The sequence below is a fragment of the Notechis scutatus genome, chromosome 2 (assembly GCF_049901735.1).
Source record: "Notechis scutatus isolate UNSWTSFEM ecotype Mainland chromosome 2, rNotScu1.2, whole genome shotgun sequence".
Taxonomy (NCBI): domain Eukaryota; kingdom Metazoa; phylum Chordata; class Lepidosauria; order Squamata; family Elapidae; genus Notechis; species Notechis scutatus.
In genome coordinates, this window is record NC_142010.1 from 64,350,028 (window position 1) to 64,363,097 (window position 13,070).

A 13,070-nucleotide genomic window follows, 5' to 3' on the forward strand; every position below is an offset into this window, starting at 1 on the left:
GATTGCTTGGGGAAGAATTTTGGATATGGGATTGATTTAGAGAAATGGCAAAAATTGTGGTCTCAAAATTACAAAATGACAATGTCAACAGCATATAAAGAAAATTTGTATAAGATGTTTTATAGGTGGCACTTTCCCCCGACAAGAATTGCAAGAATGTTCAAGAACAAATCTGAAAAATGCTGGAAATGTCATCAGATTCCTGGCTCATATTACCATATGTGGTGGACTTGTGAGGAGGCCAGGAAATACTGGACTAGAATTCGCATATGGTTGGAAAAAATGACAAAGAAACATATAGATTTGAAACCAGAGATTTTTTTATTGGGAATCTTACCTGATACATATAATAACAAATTAAAATATTTGATTGTAAATGTATTAACAGCGGCTAGGATTGTATTTGCTAAAAATTGGAAGAGTGAGAAAATACCATTAGAGGAAGAAATTATTAAGAAAATACTGGAATGTGCTGAAATGAGTAGATTGACATTTGAAATTAGAGAACAAGAAGATAAACAATTTTATGAAGTTTGGGATCTTTTTTATCAATGGTTAGATAATACAATATAATAATAGAATATTTAGAAACCTAGGAAATAACGAATATACATTTATTTATTTTTGGTTTTGATAACATTTTTAGAATATTTTATTAAGATAGACTTGGTATGATTTTACGATCTGTTATAAAATAAATTAACTAAATTATAGTTATCTCGCTTAAGTATGAATTAGTAAAATTATAGTCAAATGATTGTTTAATAATGATATTAGGATATATAATTGTTGATTGATAATATGAGTTATTATGTAACATAATTATTATGATAACTATGAAATGGATGCTCAAAAAGGAGTGGTAAACCAACCGATACACTGTCTGTAAATTTATGAAGAATGATGATGTTTTTATGTTATGTTTTATGTTTTATGTGTTTTTGTTTGTTGTTAAAATCAATAAAACTTTTACTAAAAAAAAATAAAAAAAATAAGGCCCTGCCTTATTTTCTAAGAAACATGGCAGAAGGTAAGACCAATGGGGGGGAAGGGAAATCCACCCTGGGGTGGCTTGCTGATGTTGGTGGGAAAGTTGGTCCCATATTCCAGAGCAGCTCCAGGATGACCAAAGGGCCAGTCTTGTGACTACTGCAGCTCTGGAATATGGGACTGACTTTCCCACCAATGTCAGCAAGCCACCGTCAGTCAAAATTCATATTAGTGGTCCCTGGGATTTAAAATTATGAGTTTGGTGGTCCCTGCAGTCCAACAGGTTGGCGACCCCTGTTGTAGAATTGCTCTCCACCCCCCCAAACTCTTTGGGACTACAAATAGGTGGGAATAGAATCCCTGCCCATTCTGATCCACTGGGATGGGATGAATGGCGTGGATCTCCTGAAAGTGCTGGATTGCAGTCTCCATAGGGGTCTTCTTTGTAGAGTCCCTTGAGACAGGACATTGTAAAAAAAAATTCGGGGGTATGGAGAGAAACTCCAGAGAGAGACCTGATCTTACGGTCTCTCTTACCCAGGCATCTGAGGTGGTCCTTTCCCATTGGTTGGCAAAAAGGGCCAACTGATCTCCAATGGGAGGGTCAAGTTGAAGTTCATTTTGAGCAACAAAAGGATTTACTCCCTGCGTCATGAAAAGGTCTCTTAGGTTGGACTCCCCGTCTGCTTCTGTCTCTGAAACCCATCCTTTCTGATTGTTGTCCCTGACGAAAATCAAAGGGCCTCTGAGACCTTTGAAAATAGTTTCCTTGGTAGGAGGTTCGAAAGGGGGTCCTCCAAAAGGACTGGGATGGGCGGATGTCAGACCTCCGAAAAAGGGAAGGTAATATTTTCCTTCTGTCCTGTGTTTCTACTAGGACTGGATCCAGGGTGGATCCGAACAATCCATCAAATGGAGCTGAAGCCAGCTTACATTTATGCTTGGTGTCTGCTTGCCAATGGCGGAGCCATAGCAGACGACGGGCTGTTACCTGTGAAGCTATGGCTCTAGATGAGAACTTAACTGCATTCAGTGTTGCGTTAGCGGAAAATTCAGTGGCTGCCACTAGTTTTGCTACGTCCTGGTGTGCTCTGGCGTTGGTGGCTGGAATAGCCACCTCAGGGAGGTTCGTGTGAAAAAGGATGCAGCTGTGGCCGCCTTAATAGCCCGGGCATCTGCCTGGTGTGCCCTACAGAGTTCACGTTCTACCCTCTTCTCTTCTGGTTTCAAAGCGTCCTCTGCTTTGCTTGGTATGGCAGAGGAAGCTGCTAGGGCCACCACTGGGTCATCTACCAAGGGAGTCTGGAGCGACCCTGCTAGATCTGGGGCAAAGTTATAGAACTTTCTATCATAGCTCGTGGGGCTGGGATAGGTGCCTGTGGAGGTCCACTGCCGTTGGACCATATCTACAAACATTTTGGGAACTGGGATGACCTCTGCCTCGGTAACAGGTTGTGAGAAAATTAAGTCATCATACTTCCCCGAGGCCAATGGAGGCTCAGAGGTAGTCGTCAGGTTGTCAAGGCGTGCAGTAGCTTTAGCCTTGAATAACAAGGATTTAAAGAGATGTGGACGGAACAACCCTGTGAATGTCAGCTGGTCTGGGGTTATCCCTTCATCTTCTGACATATCTTTATCTAGCTGATCATCTGTATCTGAGGGAGATGAATCAGTGTCCTGGGATGACACAGAAGAGTAAGGATCCTGTTCCTCTATGAGGTCTCCCCTGAGTTGTATGGGTTGAGGGGGCAGCTGAAGGTCTGGAATATTTGCCCTCTGGTGTGGTACCTGGAAATTAGGGAAATCCACCCTGTGTTGCAGGGGTTGAGGATGTCCCTGATACTGGGGAGGGACTGTCAGTTGATATCTTGCCTGGCAGGTCTGTTGTACTCCCGCCGTGATTCCTTGTTTGATTGCCTTTGATATCCAAAGCCTCATCTGTGGGGTAATGTCCTGAGGTAGGACTTCCTTTGTGTGGAGTCCTGCTGCAGTTGGGGTGAACATAGCCTCTGCTAATCTGGGTCTCTTGTTTTGTTGAGTCATCTGCACCAATGGTGACATAGGTTGAGCCGTGTTGCTGATTACAATCTCTGGGGCCTGAAGGTCAAGGGCCTCAGGTACTCCCATTGGAGCCCCAGCTTGGGCTGTCAGGAAGGCATTGCCCCTGGAGGACACTGACAGATCAAGAGGAGGGGTTGGAACAGGACAGGGAGAAAGTACTGTAACAATTGGAGAAACTGGCTGTCTGTTTCTCTTAGCTTCTCGGAGATACTTTTCCAGTTGTTTCTCCAGTGCCTTTTGTCACCTTTTCGCATCCTTCTCCGCAGCCTTGGAGGACTTTTTGAAACACTGGGCCATAGTCTGGTTCCTTGTCATCGCTCTTCTGGCTGCTGCTCTGGGTCCTGATGTACTGGAACCAACTGAGCTTTCTCCTTCCATTGTACACCTGGAAACAGGTGCGTTTGAAAGAAATGAGGCCTTAAAAAAAGGAAATAACAAATAAAGCGGTTAACACATCTAGAGAGTCTGCACCGGAGTGATTCCCGAACTTATTATTTGGCGCCTTGGAAAAGGTGAGTTGTGCTGTAAAAAAGGGGGGGAAAGGGAGAGAAATTAAAAAAAAAAATTCTCAAGATAAAAGAAGATTGGTATTGACCTGACCAGGCTAAGGGATCAGGGTTTTTTTTTAATTTAAATCCTGATTTCCCATAAATGGGTTGGAAATGGATTTTGAATGTGCAGGCGGTCAAGGGCCTAGGCGCTGTTATACTGCTTTTAAGATGCCAGTTGTCCAGGAGCTGGTCACGATTGCCAACTCTCCTGCAGCTTTCATGCTCTTGGATAACGTGGATAGCCTCAAACACACACAGTTAGGCTGTCAAGGACGAGCCCGCAGTGGGAAGCCCCGAAATCAAGCTTTCAGCCTCTGGGTAAAGTGCCTGCTGTTTTTTGGTGCAAAATTTGAAAATGGCGAAAATAAAATGGCGCCGGCTGTTACTTTGTTTTTGTCATGAAACAACGCATGGCATTGGCAGTTAATAAGACTCGGCAGAAGCTATTAAGACATGGGAGCTCCTAGAAATGCACCGGGCCGAGTAGAGGGATCGTGCTGCCGCGTTTCCCTCTCAGTTCAGTTTTTGTTTAAAAAAGGTATAATTAAAAAAATAGAAAAAACAGGGGAAGTCTCTGCTTTTAGCGGCTTCTGCGGCGAGATCGAGATGCCGCTCATCGCACCGCTATGGCCCTTCATTAAGGACCTGCTGAAACAGACAGCCAGATGGTTAGAAACAGCGTCGGAGTCAGCTTTTAAAGAAAAAAGATCCCTTTCCTGCTGGAAAGGAATCGCAGGCAGCCAGGGGCTGCGTTCTCATCGTGGATGATCACTCCAGTGAAAATATAGTTCCGAGATCGTAGTCAAGGAAAACACAACTAGCTCGAACGACAGGCTAAGTTAAAACTGGAGACGCTGGGACAGCAGCAGGGAGGGGTGTCCTCAGATCTTTGCTCAGCCTATTGAACAGCAGAAGGAAGCACTTCCCTGACCTGGATGCTCGGAACAGCTCACTGGAAAATAATGGCATAGCATCAGAAGCACTATAAAAACAAGGCAAAGTTCATAATGTATTATTGGGACCTGAGTCAGGTAGTATTGTATCCTGCATTTTATTTGTTCAACAAATAATGGAGTCCAGGACTTATGACAGACATGCATTCAGGTTGGAATTTGACTAAACCCCACCCATTACTCCCAGAGAGGCAGCTTCAGCTAACAAGATTTCTGTTTGGCTTGGTCTAGCAAAGAACATTCTAGAGAATGAAATACAATGCAGTATGCTGGTCTAAGACCATCATAAAGATTTGATTAAATTTAAATACGATGCATCCCTCTGCCAAGAAAAAACTATTAGCTAATTAGACTTCATTATGGGAAAAATAACCAGATTTCTGGCCAAGTAATGTTCTTCTCCTCCCAGACTGACTCTATGTGTTTTGAATAGATATGCAAAGAAAAAACAAAACTCTACTTATGTAGAGGAAACCTGAAGAAGCGGGGTACATACAGATTCTCATTTTTCCTCTACTAGTGGCCTCCAAATGTATCGGGGCTTCATCTCCTAGCATTCCCAACCAATTTAGCCCACTTACAGGCACTATCATCCAAAACATCTAGAAGGGAATACCCCCATTGTAAGGAAAGCCAGACACAGGTTATCATTTAGCCTAAACTCTTCGTTCTCACCTGGGCACCATTGTCATGACTCAGCTGACAGGCAGTATCAATTTTGGCCTTGGACTTCTCCTTGGGAGCTGCTTTCAGTGCTGCCATGGTAGACAAGAAATTGTCTTCCTCTGGTTCAGGTTTCAGCTCTGGTTCCTTTTTAACCTTCTTGCCCTTGATGGCAGCCCGAGTTTGGGCAGCTGCTTTACGTTTTGGAGGCATGGTTCTTGTCCAATCTTAATTGTTATCTGAAAAAAATAAATAAAACTGATATTCAGATTTACTTCCTCAGGGTGCTGTGGACATTGCCCCAATAAACAAATCAATTCCTGCCATCACCTTTATTATTATCAGTTCATATTAATTACTGCAGAATTAAGGCCTCTTCATTGAAGATTATGCACCACAATCTACTATTCTGCTTCAACTAGGCTGGTCAGGTGTAAGCAGTGGTGGGATTCAATTGTTTTTACTACCGGTTCTGTGGGCATGGCTTGGTGAGCGTGGCAGGGGAAGGATACTGTAAAATCTCCAGTCAGAGGTGGTATTTGCTGGTTCTCTGAACTACTCAAAATTTCCGCTACCAGTTCTCCAGAACTGGTCAGAACCTGCTGAATACCACCTCTGGGTGTAAGCCAGTTGATAGCTTTAGCCCCACTCCTAGTCCAGCATTTTAACCACCACGCCACACTCATTTTCAGTTCTATGTATCTAAAGACATAAATTGTACAAAGACAGGGACTTAATTGTTTAATTAAATAAGAAAGGAAAACTGTGCCAGCTAAAATCTTATGTTAGTAGCAAAATAAATGCAAAATTCCAGGACAAAGGCAGATCTGGAAAAAAAAAAAAAAGAACAGTGATCATTCTGCTGGTTGGTTAATAGATTAAAAAATACTGGAAATGATGCTGAGCCCTTTGGCAACAACTTTGGTACAATCTCAATAAAATTTGGAAGGCTCACCGTTTTAACAGCTCAAGTTAGTTTGGAGATTAGTGCTAAGCAATACCCAGCAATACCCACTGCCATGGCAGTGAGCTTCTATATGCTGTCTTGGCTTGCACATCATTCTGATTCAAATTTCATTTTTCCTTGAACATATTTATAAATCTTAGTGAGAAACAGGAGACTATCAGAAGAGCCTCAGTGGCACAGTGGTTAGAGTGCTGTACTGGAGGCCACTTCTGCTGACTATTGGCTGCCTGCAATTTGGCAGTTCAAATCCCACCAGGATCAAGGTTGACTCAGCGTTCCATCCTTCTGAGGTGGGTAAAATGAGCACCCAGATTGTTGGGGGCAAGAGGCTGACTCTGTAAAACCACTTAGAGAGAGCGGAAGCACTGACATAACCTGCTATCCTTCTAGAGGACTAGGGTAAAATGAGTGATCCAAAAACATTGTTGGGGGAAACGGGGCAAGAGGCTGACCGGTCGGAACAAGCCACCTACAGGGGCTGTGAAGCACTATAAAGCAGTACATAACTCTGCTATTGCTATTATAGCATAAACTAAAAGTGTAAATATGATGTGTTGAAAAACCAGATAAGTCCTGTGAACAGCAGCACACACAGTGACTCTAAGAAAAAAACATTTCTTTGTAGGTTGTGTTTTTCCAAGGTATCTACTAAATTACTAGATAATAATTAAAGGGAAGCTGGAGAAAGGTTCTGCCTTTGAAATCATATTTGAAAATTACAATTCTTTTTTTATTATTTTTATAACAAATTTTATTCAGTTTTTCACATTAAAAACAAAAATCTCTTTTTAGTGGACAACATATTTCCGGGTCATCACCTTTACATACAAATATGACAGCAATTATACATTCATATATGCATACTTAATTCTATTATTACCTTTTCCATTCCAAATTTTCAGTAAGGAGAGAAACAAACACATTAATTCTAGCCTCTTTCATTAATCTCAATCAAAACATATTTTTGTTTTATTTCAATTATTTCAAATATAATCCTTTAATATTTATTTTAAAAATAAAGATAAACAATATGTGTTTGAATAATAATAATAATAATAATAATAATAATAATAATAATAATAATAATAATAATAATAATAATGGTTACCAATGTCTCTCCTTGCTTTTAATAGTCTATATTAACTTATTAATTTAGTTGGTTCTTTAGTCAGGTTTCCCCCCTTTTACTACTTTGAGTGTGACACCTCAATGATTAAAATATACCTTTATTCCCTCATCTTGATTCCCAATAAACCATTATTTTTAAGAAGTTACAATAATAATCATTACATCTTTTCATTTGGATTCCATGGCATATTTTCCCCTTAATTTTTAATAAGTTATCAGTATCTATATTACCCTATTTTCTAAATATTTTTAATTGCAGAAATATTCTTATTACCCCTTGTCACCCTGCAGAATCCCCTTTTTAATTCATCAACCATTATCTCTGAAAAAACAATTTCTTTTCCACATTTTACTATTTCCGTATTTCTTCATTTTATGCACCTGTTTCTTACTGCTTCTCCTCCCCCTCTTTTCCCCATATCTTTTCTCATTCTAGTTTATATCCCTCTCTTTCTTAATATCTTCCTTTCCCCTTTTCTGCTGGGTCTTTCTTCCTTTCCCGACTTCACAGGTATTCCCCCTTTTGATTGTCTTCCTAAATCTCAACTTTTTAACCTTCCTTCTTTCCCCACTTCTTTGTAGTGTTATTTGTGTTAATTGTCTATTTAAAATGTCTTCTTCTTGAATCGACTCCTCCTCCTCCGAAGCTCTTTCTTCTTGTTCTTCAATCGCCATTTCCATTTTTTCTAACACAGAGCAAAGTGATTCGCCTCTTTCCTGTAGTAATTCTCTCATATTTTTAAGTTCCATTTTTAATTCCCGAAGAGATATCATCATTACACACACTCTTATATTTTATGATCATTAAAGTCCAAAAACCCCACCACCACTTTTACTTTCCTTCTTTCTTCTTTCAATTTTCTAAAGTTCTCAGTTATTCCAGCCCAGGGTCTATACCAAAAACATCAATCAATCCCACAGTCAGTCTTTCCTTGCTTTTTTCTTTATTCTGGTTCTGCTTTCACTTTCTAAGATTCTTACTTTGTTTCAATATTTCTTTAATGTTATATCCACACAAATTCATTCAGAAACAGGATGCTTTCCCTTTTGTTTGAGCTCAAGTTTTTGTCAAAAGGTGGCACTCTCCATTATACAAAGTCTTCACCTTTTTCCCCTATTTTTTTTATTTAGGGTTTTTCAAACCTCAATATTCCAGCACAGTCCAGTCTCCAATTTGTAAACTTTATTATTATTATTTTTTGACAATCTTAAGTCCAGCTTTATTTTATGCCTGTTTATTGCCAAAATATTTTAGTCCAATTTAGTTAAATTTTTAGTTCTGGCTTCTTCCTTTCCCGGTTTGAAGCCCTGCTTAGCTGTCAAAAATATTTTCTTATTTTTTTTCCTGTCCCTTTGTAATTTCGCCGCTCACTTTTCTTTTCTTAAAAATTCCATGTTACCTTAATCCCGGGGTACTTTTGTTTAGTTGTATTGCCCAGTTGTCCCAGTTCAGATGTTATCCACCTCTTTCTTCCCTCCTGCACAAATCTTAATCCAGCTGAGTCCTCCTCTTCGGGGTGGCCATTTTAAACCACCGCTGCAATCGTCTTTGGGGGGAAAAAGACCAAGCCCAGGAGGGGAGATGCGGCTCCCCTCAACCTGGCTTGCGGCTTCCCCTTGCTCCACCGCCCCTCCAAGGCAGCTTCAGCCCCTAATCATGATGATCGGGGCTCTCCAACGAAAGAGCACGAACCATAGCCACAGAGAGTCACGATCTACGGTCCGTCAGCGAGGCTCCACCTTCTTCCCGACAATTACAATTCTAATCTTCCCCTCTCCAATTCTAATTGTTTTGTTTGACTGTTTCATTTCAACCACATTGACTGAACATGTAGGTTTGACAGATTCCCCAAAGGAGCTAGTTTTTGTTTAAAATTGCAGCCTAATTGTGACTGAAGCCACAAAAACTACACCACAGGCAAACAAGAAGAGATAATTCATAAAGAGTTTCTAAGCTTATTTACAATTTTGTCCTCAGATTATGTATAATTGTAAATTTTCACCTCCGACTAGCCTTTTTACAATTGTATTCCTTGCACACAACTTCCTATCTTTCTATTATAGGTATTTGGAATTCAGTTTTCTAATTAAGCAGATATCCCTGGGAATGCCATAAATAGAACCATAATTTTTTTTCTCATTGCTTCCCAATGTTAATAAGCATAGTTCTGAATTACTCTCATTTTCAATGAAACATTTAAGGCTACTCAATTAAATGGCCATCATAATACCACTAGGATTGCCTTGCTCATTCTTAGGAATTGGAAGGAGAAAGCTAATTAAAAAGCATATCCAAACTGGTAGGCAAAATATGAAAGATATAGTCCTGCGTTACAAATTTAACTTATATGCAAGTCTTCAGTGCAATTTCTTAACAGTGCACAAACATACACATGTCAACTTTAGTCAACAAAAGGGGTGGTTTTTTTGTAGCCATACACACAAATTTAAATGCATATGCAATATAGGAATGTGTTGGAGATAAATTTGGGGAAAGAAAAAATTTATTTCACTTGATCCAGAAACTATCCTAGAAGTTCTGTACTGAATGTGGCATCCTGTAGTATGTCTTCCCTTATTATGAAATGGCTAAAACATCATTAAAGATACATACAATTAGTGCTATTGCATAAAAACTATACTCACAAAAAATATGAAGCTACAAATTAATATATAAATGAATTACATTTAAAAAAAATTCATCAAAAGAACAAAACAGATATCCAGAGCCTATAAAATATTAAACCCAAACCAAGATTCCCTACAACTGCTTTTGAAAAACCTCCCACCAAAATCATGGTCAGGATGAGATTGTGAGAGAAGCATTACCTTGTATTTAAAATACCCTCACAAAGTATTCTAGCTAGAGAGATATTTTAATCTTCAATCTTTCGTCTTTTGCCATGTCTTGCAAATGTGCAAAAACTTAGCATGCTAAAATGACTGCCAGACAAGGCTCTCTCAGAGAAATACCTATTCCCTATGCTTACATATAGTATGTATGGACATGGTTAATTATGAGCTCCCCAAATAGGCTAATATAGTTACTTTTTCCATGTGCTTCAGTATTAAAATGACACAAGAATCTTGTGATTATAAAATCATTCATATATTATTTATTTTATTCTTATGTTTTCCATTTTAAGACTGCTCATTCACCAATGACTCTGAGTGGTTTGCAATGGATGAATTTATTAATTAGATCTACATCCTGCCTTTATCAGGGTGTCAAACTGGCAGCCCAGATGTGTCATGCAGAGTGTCAGCTCCTACAGGAGGTCGCTGAAACTGGTTCAGTAAAACACTTTACTCACAGTCTTGATGTAGCAATGTGTGTTTATTTTGGCTTCCTCCAACAGCAGCAACAAATGGAAAGTCCAAGTAAAGCCAGCGCTGAGAGCGTCTGCCTCTCAGCGCTTTTTATAATCCCCGTCCACCCCCAATAATTAGCTAACATCTGCCCCTAGCAAATACCCAACATCCATCTACAGCAATCTTGCACGCCACCACCCAACTCTAATTCTAACCACATTGCAAATCCCCAGATAACACCTCCCCACTCCCCGGGTGTCCTTCCACCCCGATCCACCCGATATCCCCCATATGAAATGCTGACTAGCCGATACTATATCCCGAAATGTTTCCTGGCTGGTCGCGCTGAGAAGAGGGAGAGGCATTGTGCTGAGAGAGTCGCAAAACGCCGAACAGCTGACAAGGCAGTTTCCCAGCCGGTCGCACCAAAGTAGGGAGAGGAGGTTGCTCCTGGCTTTGTCAGCTGTCATCGACTTGGGACCATCAAGGTAGGCAACTCTCCCCCAACCATGATGACGTGTCGGGCTTCATTCCGTCAGCAGCATTATTGAAGCCCGACATGCGGCCCCCTCTACCATGTGTCTCTCTGAAATAAAAAACAGGCAATACTTATCTTGTATATACAATTTTCCCCTCCCCGCCCGCTTTCGTTGGGTATTTCCTATGGAACCGCCACCGCAACCAGGGAGTGGACACATCTGTACATGGTATTCATGCTGCATCTGATAGTGGATACCCCTTCCAGCTAACTAGATATTGAAGGACACCCCATCGTCGACATGAATCAAGTATCTTGTCGATTTCATAATGATCATCACATACCAGTCCCAGCAGTCACTCTTGGTTCTTGTCTGGCCACATTGGCCGGTTTTAGTAGAGCAATGTGGAATATAGGATGAATTCATTTAAAACGAGACGGCCGTTGAAGCCCCACCATTACTGGATTTATGACTCGTAATATTTGAAACGGTCCAATATATTTTGGTCCTAATTTTTTCTTATTTAAACAAAGGTGTATGTATTTTGTTGATAAATAGACTCAATCTCCAATATTATGTGGCTTTTGGTTGGATCGTTTCTTGTTGCTTTGGGTTGCATACGCTTCTTGGGCTTTTTTAAATGCGATTCGCACTAAGTCCCATTGTTTCGTTATATTGGTTGCCCACATAGTGGTACTGGGAGTTTCTTCTGGTTGTGTAGCTTGCGGTCATTCTGGTATGGGTGTAAATTCCATCCCATTGACTATTTGAAAAGGAGAATAACCGGTGCTACTATGTACCGCGTTGTTATATGCGACTTCAGCATATGGCAGTAAAGTTGTCCAATTGCTTTGTTGATAATCAACATAACATCGGAGATATTGCTCGATGGCCGCGTTAGCTCTTTCAGCCGCTACATTGGTAGCCGGATGGTAGTCTTTACTTAACCCTTGTGTCGATCCAATCGCAAGATGAATTCATGCCAAGATTTGGATGTAAACTGCACTCCTCTATCAGATATAATCCGTTTGGGTACTCCATGTAATCAATATATCTGTTGTATGAATAATTGTGCTAGTTTTTTAGCCGATGGTATTCCTTTACATGGTACAAAATGTGCCTGTTTCGAAAATAAATCGAAAACAGTCCATATAACTGTGTACCTGTTATTTTCTGATAAACCCACTATGAAATCCATTCTGATTTCTTGCCATGGTTTCATCGGTTCCGATAGAGACTGCAATAAACCTGTTGGTTTTCCTATTTTTGTTTTATTTATCATACAAACTGGACAGGACTTCACATACGCTTCGATATCCGATCACATGCCTGGCCACCAAAACTGTCGTTTTGCTAAATGTAATGATTTCAGGAATCCATAGTGTCCTGCCTGTTTAACATCATGACATCTTTTCAGTACCACTGATCTCAATACATTTGGTACATAAATTTTGTTCCCGCACCAGGCAATACCATCTTTCATCTCGATTTGATTTACATTATGTGTCAACCAATCATCTTCTGCTAACACTACAGGCAGGTCTGGCACTAGTATAATGGCTTTAGATCCTGCGACTCGATCAATTATCGGTATAAGCGGTTGGATGTGTCCTCACGTTGACTAGATACTGTGGAAGTCGGGATAAAGCATCTGCCATAAAGTTTTTCCCTGCTGGAACATGTTTCAATATGAACCTAAACCTCTTAAAAAATAAAGCCCAACAAACTTGTTTTAGTGATAAATAACGTGGATTTTGGAGGGCTTCCAAATTTTTATGGTCAGTCCACACCTCGAACGGTTTTGAACTGCCCTCCAACAAATGTCTCCAAGTCAATAATGACCAATGAACTGCAAAAGCTTCCTTCTCCCATATCACCCAATTACGTTCAGTTAGGTGAATTTACAAGAAGTGTATGCACACGGGTGTAAAACCCCATTCATACTCCTTTGCAGTAGCACAGCTAC

General features: G+C 40.3%; 2 protein-coding genes across 3 annotated transcripts in view; both read right to left on the reverse strand.

Moving 5' to 3' along the window:
• Window positions 1–13,070, reverse strand: part of PARP3 (poly(ADP-ribose) polymerase family member 3) — a 51,751-nt gene that overhangs the window by 32,452 nt on the left and 6,229 nt on the right. Inside the window, exon 2 of one of the 2 annotated variants that reach the window (XM_026673252.2) lies at window positions 5,231–5,457. In XM_026673252.2, the coding sequence (XP_026529037.2) occupies window positions 5,231–5,431 (201 nt within the window). In that variant the 5' untranslated portion in view covers window positions 5,432–5,457. Of the gene's footprint in view, window positions 1–5,230; window positions 5,506–13,070 lie in introns of those variants that run through there. The other variant, XM_026673251.2, reaches the window with a different exon arrangement.
• On the reverse strand, window positions 1,461–3,283 carry LOC148132049 (uncharacterized). The gene is given in 2 exon segments (XM_087954941.1): window positions 1,461–2,100; window positions 2,103–3,283. Coding segments are annotated over 2 exon segments (1,509 nt in total). The 5' UTR covers window positions 3,118–3,283; the 3' UTR covers window positions 1,461–1,606.